Here is a 10,274-nt window from a genome sequence, read left to right on the forward strand (position 1 = left end):
ATATCAAAACCCACATTACATGAAATCAATACGATACAATACATAAATTTAGTTCTCGTTCCTTTTGTTAAAAGTTAAACCAACTTATCTCTGTCAAAAAAAAAAAAAAAAAAAAAAAAAAAATCCTCATGCGATTCATTCCTGGCTTCGGCCGAGGCTTCAGAAGGCAGGACGATCGGCTGTCAAGTAAGAAATTTATCTGTGGTCTTCTGGATAAGGCTTTATTGACCCCTTTTTCCGTGACTAAAGTGCCTGCTTGATGACCTCTCTGACCTCTGTGATAAGGTGTTCTTTCAAGGTAAGATTTGATGGGGAAATACGACGGGGTATTCTTGGTGAGTTATGTGGTGTTGTTTTGGTTGTATTTTCCTTCGCCCCTTTTCTCATCCTTTTCGTTTTCCTTTTTCATTCTGCATTGATTTGTCTTGACTTTTGATTAAAGATGAAAAGCGACGCATGCTGTCCAAGAAAATACTTGAGTTTTATACGTTTACTTCTTTTATGACGACTTACAGGAGATATGTAGAGAAAGTCGAGCAAATTAGGAAGTAATTATCTTGAAATTTCACCATCTTTGGAAAACATAATATTATTGTTTCTAATTTTGATAATTTCGTTATGTGAACATGAGCATAAAGATATTTTGAAGTGAGTTCTATAAGTTGAAGAAAGTTTAGAAGAGAATGAATAAACAAAGTAATATTAATGTTGAAAATAAAGAATAGTACTGTCACTACAGATAAGGTTATCCTTAAACCACTTAAATGTATAAAAAGACAAATGTAAAGCACCCGTATCATTGCCACTAGGCTACGTCACACCTGCCACTGGTTTATTCGCTACACTCACAGTTCTACCACTGACCTCTGTATTTTTGGCACTAACACAAAACAGCCAAGTATATTCTTTTAAGTTTCCATTATGCATGTTATGTGCTCATTAGCGCCCTGTGCATTACTATTGAGAATGAGATTGAGCGAGCTTGCAGACTTCATAAGTAATATAGCATGCTTGATCTTTATTGTATGGGTCAATATGTATTTACAAAGTAATTTACAGACATGAATGTTAATGGCATAAATAATTGAAGGTATTAGTTAAAGACACCAACGCACATAGATAGAGGGAAATGGACACCACCATCTTTTATAGCACAGGAAATAGAGTGGGATAGAAAATGGTTTAAGCTGCAACAGCTTCATAGTCACAGCCACTTATTGTTAAATAGATTTTGTGATGTGTAGTTGGTGACTTAGTCTTTGGTGAGTGCATCCTTATGTAAAGAATTACCAATAACATTAAAGAAAGAACCAGTTAGAACATCATCCTGCCATAAAATATATGTGATGGAGTTTTGCTTTCTGTTCCTGGAGCACAAGTATAGAGCAATCACAAATTACCTTAAGTAAAGGTTATTAAGTACCCAATTAGGGTAATGAGACCCTTTACCTAGGTTTTAGGATACCCTTTTCTTTAGACGAGTATATTGCAGTTCATAATGTACAATGCATGAACAGGAGATTGTGACCAAGTTCCACATGAAAAAGTATAATCATATAATGCCGGGTGATGCTACTGCTGCACCACTATCGAATCTGACTTAAGAATGTAGGTCTTACAATGCAGATCAGAGAAAGTTTCATTTGGGTTTGGATAGAATATTGCCGAAAGGTAATGTTCAAGATAGTCCAGTGGTAGACACAAGTTAAGAATAGGACACTGCAATAATAGAGAAAAATGAAGGTAAGGGCTATGAAGGACACATGAAAAATGTTTTGCACAATCTAAAGAGAAAGACGTAATGTCTGATCAAAGTCCACAAACCAATGTTGTTGATGCCAGTGATGGTTTTGCCACAGAGGTTTATGCAACAAATGCTGACAAACCTTGAACTTTTATGTTCTGGCAAAAAAGAGCTTCTGATTCCGGTTTAGATTTGTGATTTCTAATATTTTCATAAGGATAACCTAATGAGTTTATAATTAGTCTTTATTGAGATTATTTGATTTTTTTTACATATTAGAGTTATAAATCCATTTAAGATTTAAATTCACTGATGATGTCATGATTCACCAAAAATCTTGTCATTTTATAAAATCAAAATTTTCAGAATGTATATACTCAGGGTTGGAATGTTAATAGAATATTGTTGTTGATCATATGGAACATTTTCAGACTATCACACCGTCTCAATGGATTTTGAGAGTGACCTTTCACAATCAACAGAGTACAAAAGTTTCCGCAGTACTGTTCCTCTGAAACAGGTTGTTGTTGATAATGACGGTTTGAAGGTGAGTGTTCTAAAGTTTATTCATTATATTATTCTTTTTCAATATTATTATCATGAACCATAGTATAGTATTAGTGTTCAAATTATTAATGTTGTATTCAGTTTTATTATTTTTATCCATTGCTATCATTATCACCATTATATTTTTAATGGCTGTTTGGTGTTGTTGATGCTAATATTATTGGTTTTGTTATTGTATCCTTAATATAGAGAAACTATGAGATAAATTGTTACTCTTGTTTTTGTAATACCATTGCAGGTTTGGAAATTATTTGATGCAGAACCTAGAGGGATGAGATAGATTGTTACTCTATACAATATGATTTGAAAAGCGCTATTGTTTTTGTAATTCATTGCAGGTTTGGAAATTATATGATGCAGGACCTAGAGGGGTGCGATGCCCCCTCATATGCCTCCCTCCTGTCAGTGGAACAGCAGACTGCTTCTACAAGCAGATACTGCCCCTCACAGCAAGAGGATACAGAATCATCTCAGTAAGCCAAGTATCTGTATATACATGTGCAATTATTTATATATTGATTGAGAGTTGGGAATTACTACTAGTACTACATGCTGTGTTTGGAACTCCTTGTCTAACAAGTTGGGCAAATTAGATTTCATGACTTTTTGGAACCCCAACTTTGGCATCCTGGACAGGTTGTTCATCTTGTCCATCTCACCCTCCTCCATAACTGGATGAAGAGGATGAGATGATATCACATTAGCATTTGTATGTAAACAATAACAGTTGCAGGCAACCATAAGATATTGTTAGGTAATTTTATAGCCCTTTATTGTTGTTACCAAAGGGTATTTTTGTGTTTGTCAGTTGCAAGTAAGTTAACTATGTATCAGAGGTGTTACAAAACCTATGCAATATGTAAAATAGTGTAGGTTTACTTTCAAGCTGGTTGCATTGTGGGCAATAAAGGCCTCGTAGGGTCTGAACGAGCCAGACAAGTAGTTCCGAATGCAACAGTAATACATGACAATTGACAAGCATCATTTTATTCTTTCTTCTTCTTCTTCCATTTTTCCATATTAGCATTACTATTCTATATGTTTATGTTGAAGTATGGATTTGCAGTGACTTTCTATTTTTGTTTTAGATTGAGTATCCTATATATTGGACAGTTAATGAATGGTGTGAGGGCTTCAAAAGATTGCTTGATCTTCTTGAAGTGGATCGTGCACATTTGCTGGGGGTAAGCATTATGGTTTTGTGTTTTTGTATTACTAGACTTTCAGATCTGAACAACGATAGTCTTCAGAAGTGTACCAATCCTACTTGAAAATTTACAGGGGAAAGTTGACCCCCATAACTACCATAACTTTTTTTTTTTCTGAAACAACTAAGAGATTTCAAAAATGGATATAATTCCCTTAAATTAGTGTAATAATTGTTCTTGATATTTTACATTTTGGGTTTGTTTTTCCTTTTTTCATAAACAGGCTTCCCTAGGGGGGTTTCTGGCACAAAAATTTGCAGAACATACGGCAAACTGCCCTCGAGTCGCATCATTGCTTCTGTGCAATTCCTTCATTGACACCAAGATTTTCAACTACACTGATTCAGCCCCTGTGTAAGTTTTGTTTTGCCATATAGCAAGTAAGTAGAGGAATGATATACATATATATATATAGATAGATAGTTGTATATATATATATATATATATATATATATATATATATATATATATATATATATATATATTATATGTGTACAAAATATTATATATGTATATTTTTTAACTCCTTCATTTATTTATTCTTAGACATTTTACAATAAAAGCACACACTTTTTATACAATAGGTAAACAAGATGGAAATATAGTAACCACAGCATTTGTGATATAGAAGTTACTGCTGGTATCTATTATATCTTTTTTTACACTTGTTCATCTGACCACTATAATGAGCTTCTCTACAGGATGTTTTTCACATTAATTTTAAATGTTCTTTGCCTGATATGAAGTGATAGTAGGTATTGTTTTGTATATTTTGCATTATTAACTTAGAAAGGGCTTCCTCATTGAAAAACATTAATTTAAAGACTGACAAACAAGAATTTGGTTAAACATTGTATAAAACAGTTTTCATTTACCTTTTATGTCTAAACCTTTTAGGAAATCCTGAAATGGTTTGAGATATTAAATGAAATTGAATTGTATAATGGTCGCATCTTTTTAATTATTAGCAGTCTTTCATGAACTCCACTGTGTTTAATTTCACAGATTCTGGATGCTGCCAGCTACATTGCTCAAGAAGATGATCATAGGACGTTTCCCAAGGAAACTGATGGACTCCCAAATAGCTGATTCTATAGACTTCATGGTAGAGAGAGTAAGTTTGGATTAGTCTCACTTCCTTATTATCTGCCTGTAAGACTGTTTAAATTCTGGGTAATTTTTTTTTTTTTTTTTTTTTTTTTTTTTTTTAATAAAATTTACTGATTATACAAATTTATAAACATTTGTAACTATTCCAGTTAGAGAGTTTGAACCAGAGTGAGTTGGCATCCAGACTCACCCTCAACTGCTCTCCAGCCTATATTCAGCCACAGAAGGTTCAGGTCAGTGTTTGGATAGGAGAATGAGCTTTTTTTTATTCTGCTAGTATTGAGTAGCTTGCTATTTTAGTTTGTTAAGTCAACTTGAATGTACTGTCATTATCAGGTGACAGGAGTAGATGTATTTTATACATAACTTGCTTTGCTGTTCCCCCAAATCTTGTACCTGAGGTAATGTGGCTTTTATTAATGCAAATATCTAGACTGTATATAGCTAACCAAAAGTAACATGATTGTTATATGATAAAAGCAACAATATTGGGTTGGGCAGAAATGGTGATCTTTGTAACTTTTTCATTGTACTCAATAAATGGAGAGTTTGTAGAGCCTATATTAAAGATATTTGTGTAAATATTCTTTGTTGTTGTTAATAATGGTAACCATCATTCATCACATTCTCAATGGGAATATAGTATATATTACATATGCTTACATTTTGAGCTTACTTTGAAATAATTTGTTCATTTATTCTTTTTAATGCAAAATGAAAATGGTTTTGTGATTTGCAGTTGATATTATTCAATAGTTTCTGATGCTATTGGTACAATTAAGTAGCTTACATCTGTATGCCAATCATTTATTAATTTGTTTTATATGTGTATTATGGTATATTAGCCTCAAAAGCGGCAAAGTAAACATTAAATTGATAAAAAAATTAGCCTCTTCACAGATGTGATTACCCCAAAACTTGATTCCTCACTTATCTCATTGTTACTCTGGACTGGCTTGGTAATAACTTTTTGATAGCTTTCAGGTTGTACGTTTAGACAGCTTTTGCACATTTCTGTCATTGTCTATTCTTTCTCATGTTGGCAGCTTTAAGCAACAGAATACAAGAAACCTGGTGCGTCTGTATGGCTCTTAGGTTCATCTGGTTGCTGTGGGTCAAAGTAGAAGTAGAACTTTATTGCTGAGAGTGAGAGTTCATCATTATTCTTTGGGCAGCTTGGTTCTAATGGTATTAACCCATTGGCGCCGGGTGTCACGTACGTACATGCCATGGCTGTTGTGGATCAAACGCCAGGGGCATCATGCCATGCCCATTCCCACGCTACTGGCTCGTCGGACAGAGATTGTTTTTCTCCACTAGTAGCGGCTTCATTTATATGGTAAAGATTTTAGGCAATGGCACCTAAAGTGAAGGTAAACCTTCAGAATTTTAATATTTTTATAAATTTTAGAAAAATAAAAGCTTTTAGGTGCTATATGTTGCTCGCAAACTACCGATCGAGCCGGGCGCAAACAGGGGAAACTGCCAGTGCGCGCCAATAAGCCGGTGCATACGTAAACTTGACAAAATTTTTACCCTTCGCTGATGGGTTAAGAAGGTCTTGTGGTGTTGCTTTGGCTATCAGCTTTAGGTCATGTTGTTGCTATCTTCTGCTTTTCAGAAGTGAGATGGTCTGTCAGGCTCTCCATAGGTACGTTTACTTTGTGTGCTAAGGAGAACTTGTGCTTTGGCTCATTCTTTTCTCCTGGAGCTGCAAGGATTCTATAGCTTGAACACCCAGCTTTCTCATGCTTCACCAGCTTATTAGAAATCTACTTGTGTGGTATGTAAGATCATTTCTGTGTCTTTTTTGCAAGGAATTTTTAATGATTGTTTAAGGAATTAGTCAAGAATTTTCTTTGGTATTTCTTTCATTAATATTTGGTTTTCACTTCATTTAGAAGTTTTGGCTTGCATTATTGTTTATTCTTATTTATTTATTTATTTATTTTTTATTTACTTTTAGAAATGGCACTGACTAGCAATATCTGTATACATTTTATCTTTTCCTATAGCCTGTTTGATTATTCTGGATCAAAGCACAAATGTTATGTTGATCAGACATCTGTCTGGTCATGCATGATACCTTTGTCAGTATTAGAGCAAACACATGCATATAGCCAACAAGTATTTGGGGAAATGACAGCACTGTGGAGATACTAAAGATTAAAGCAGAACAAAGAAACTTGCATTTAGTAATTTCATTCTTCTTGCACAGGTGGAAGTAACGATACTGGATGTCTTTGATGAATCTGCCTTATCACAAACTGTTAAAGAGGAGGTTTACAAGTGTTATCCTTCAGCACGTCTAGCACACCTGAAGACTGGCGGAAACTTTCCTTTCTTAGCCAGGGCAGATGAAGTTAATATATACATTCAGGTGAGATGTTCTATTTGATATATTGGATTGAAATAATGATATATACTGTTTAGGTCAATTGAGTTTTATTTTTACTTTTTAAACTAATTGGAGAGCAAAGGAGGGTCTAAAGAATGTGCATATTTTTTTAGAATGGTATTTGCTTTGTTCTAATATGCACATTTGATACTTTTTAACCCCTACGATCTGGGCACATTTGATACTTTTTAACCCCTACGATCTGGATGACATGACCATCATATGAAAAAATTTGGCTTGAAGGACTGGGGATGTGAACAACATGTCATCATGGGAAAATTAGGCTGTGGGCCAGGGCAACACGGACTTGCAGTCATGAGCATTTCAGCTGAAAGCCAGGGTGACAAGAGAAATGCCGTGAGTGTACAAACGCTTGGAAGGTGATTAGACTCATTTGGTGTTTATGGGTCTTTTGCATTATTTCTGTCAATCAATGAGGGTGTAATGCAATGTCTGTGAGCCATGACTGGAAGAGCACTGGCTCCAAGGAAGACCGTATTTCCATGCTCAGGATCCTCATCCTGCCTATCAGGTTGTATTACAGGAAATATAATAAGGAGAAAAAAAATTACACAAATAACTAAATGTTAATTATTGTTATTATTACTGCACTGAGTTGTAGACTACCTAGAGAGACTATATGCAATCTGTGGAAGGAAAACAGTCTATCACCATATGGATAAAGTAAATCAAATAACAAGTATAGACATTGGAAAATGGCATAAAAGCTAAAAATGCTTAAGCAGGAAAAGAGTAAATAACATTGCAAAGGGGAGTCTTGTCACCACACAAGTGTTCATTTACACCAGGCTTACAAGCAGCACAACAGGCAGAGTGTCTGCTCTCATAAGCCTAATGTCCATATTTTAAGCCTTGTGAATGCAGGGGAACATCCAGATCCAGTGGGTTAAGATTTCAACTAAAAAATAAATTAATTTTAGTTATTGCTAAAATTAAAGTTTTGCGTAAAAGTATCAGTAGAAGAAAGCTGCAATAAATCTTTACTCTGTAATATTTAATATTTTGCTTTTTATATCCTCCAGGTTCACCTTCGAGCCTATGAAGGAACAGACAAAAGTGCAACTGATTCAGGCACTCCAGTGGAACGATAAAATGAACGACAAAAAATATATGACAAATTTTATAGGAAATCACTTGTGACAAAAGTACAAGACATATCAGATATATCAGTTTCCTATGTATTGGATGTCATTTTTATTATAGCTAATATTAAGAACAAATTTCTATTAGGATTTTCTATTGCTGTATATGTAAAGCTGTATTGTTATGCAATTTTTTATATTAGTAGTCTTTCTAAACATTTCATAGTGATGCGTTCATTCCATAGGAAAAGTAGACAATGTTAATTTTCTTATTGGAAATAGAAGATAAAGAGTAGAGATATTTTTTCACCTTGGATCGGGTATGGGATATGTTAACTGTAGACATGCATTTTTTAAATTCTACTTTTGTTAAGGAAAACTTCAAAAGATTTGGGTCATGCATTTTGTTGGAGTGCTAACTGTATCCTTTTTATATAACAGCATTGAACAAATGGTCACAGAAAATGTAGTTATGCATGTTGGCAAATGTTTTTTGTTGGGATTGTTTTGTAAGAAAACTCAAAAGTAGTTTTGAGGTTATTTTTAATTAAGTCAAGATGAATCTCATTTTGTGATATCCACTTCTGAAAATAGCATTTGATGAAGTTAGCTTGATGTTCTTAATGTAAGTATGCCCCATGATTTTGGTTATGAGCTGACATCTGTGAGTAATCTGTTAGAAATGTATTGATATTGAAAGGTTTATGTTTAATAGAAAATAATGAATGCATTGTAAAGTGTTCTCTGGTATTGATTTGTATCAAATACAAGAGTTTCTAATATGGGGCTCAATATATCAAAATAACAGTGCATCATTCTGTAACAGAGAGGAGAGGATGTGCAATATAATAATGGTTAGATAATTTTTGTATGGGTCTTTAGGTGACAAAAGTATGAATATTCAGCAGTAATTCTGTAACATGTAATCATATTCCTACTGTTTGCTTAAAATATTTTGTTGCTTTTATTGTAAATATTAATCTTTTGAGTATATATTTGTATTTCCAGTGCAAAGTACAGTGCTGGTGAGGTTTAGGTGAATCATATAACAATATCTTTGTATTTTCCTTTATATTTTTGTTTCAGTTTCAGAACATTTACAAGTTATTTGGATTTTTAAAATCTATTATTATCATCCTTGTTTGTTATCCTCTTGAATAATGAATTAATGAAAGAAAATATTGAGAAAAATTGTCATCATATTGAGAGTAAATGTTATATGAAAATGAAAGTAAAACCAAATTCTGATACCCCTTACCAGAGAATCAAAAACTGTATAGCAGAGACAAATGACATTGTTAAAAATGTACTGAAGAAAATCAAAAGAAACTAAACAATTTCTTTATTGAAAATGAAGTAACCCTACAAGAAAGGAATTAGTGATCTAGGGCATTCATTCATTCCTCTTCGAAGGAAAGAAAAAGAACATTCAGTATACATACAGCCTTCACAATATATAAGTCCACACCAAGGAACACGCTACATTTTCAACTATTTTATGCTTACTCGAAGAAAAATCAGAGTAAAGAGAAAATACCTGAATACATATATCTGATTTCAAATATGTTAAATACCAAATCAGATAAAAAATTACAAACTACAGTACTTGCATTATAGCTTGTTGATATTTCCAGATAACATTTAAATGGTTTTAAAATAATCAATTAGTCTCCCAGAGTGGCTAATAAGTTGGGTCATGCCTAAAAAATAATGCAAACTTCACAACAGGTAGAATAAATTCAGGCACAAAAGCAACTTCCATTTGTACTAATGGTAGTGTAGAATTCTTCAAAGATGTCTATAGGGTAAAGTTCCTCCCAAGACTTAGCTCATTGTCGCCGTGGGAGGGCTTAGAAGACGGGGACTGAGACCCAAAGTAGGGGATCACCCCTACCTTGGGCCTCTGCCCTCGTCACAACTAATTTTGCTTGGTCCTTTCTTCTTTTCTTTCCTCTTCAGTATCTTCTTTATTCTCTTCCTCTTTCCAATTACTAAGGTGTGTGAGCCGTGTTCAAAGGATGAAAGGCTGACTTTGTGTCAGTCACGAATGGCCTCCGGGAGCCATGGGCACGATATTCCCCTGGTTAATTGCCTAGCCCTTATTCCTTATGGGAACCCTGAGGGGGTGACTGTTTCTTTTTCCC

The 10,274-nt window shown here is 34.0% G+C and overlaps 1 protein-coding gene across 2 annotated transcripts; it reads left to right on the forward strand.

Moving 5' to 3' along the window:
• The first annotated feature begins 82 nt into the window (after positions 1-82).
• On the forward strand, positions 83-9,265 carry LOC113809718 (maspardin-like). 2 transcript variants are annotated; one of them, XM_070114240.1, is made up of 9 exons: positions 83-186; positions 2,176-2,291; positions 2,650-2,784; positions 3,400-3,495; positions 3,743-3,873; positions 4,525-4,633; positions 4,779-4,862; positions 6,848-7,009; positions 8,071-9,265. In XM_070114240.1, the coding sequence occupies exons 1-9, from the start codon at positions 129-131 to the stop codon at positions 8,137-8,139; spliced, it is 960 nt and encodes a 319-aa protein (XP_069970341.1). In that variant the 5' UTR covers positions 83-128; the 3' UTR covers positions 8,140-9,265. The 2 variants fall into 2 exon arrangements, with proteins under 2 accessions (XP_069970341.1, XP_069970342.1); XM_070114241.1 differs by having other exon boundaries at positions 124-298.
• Positions 9,266-10,274: the final 1,009 nt, after the last annotated feature.

Source organism: Penaeus vannamei, chromosome 35, assembly GCF_042767895.1.
Source record: "Penaeus vannamei isolate JL-2024 chromosome 35, ASM4276789v1, whole genome shotgun sequence".
NCBI lineage: Eukaryota > Metazoa > Arthropoda > Malacostraca > Decapoda > Penaeidae > Penaeus > Penaeus vannamei.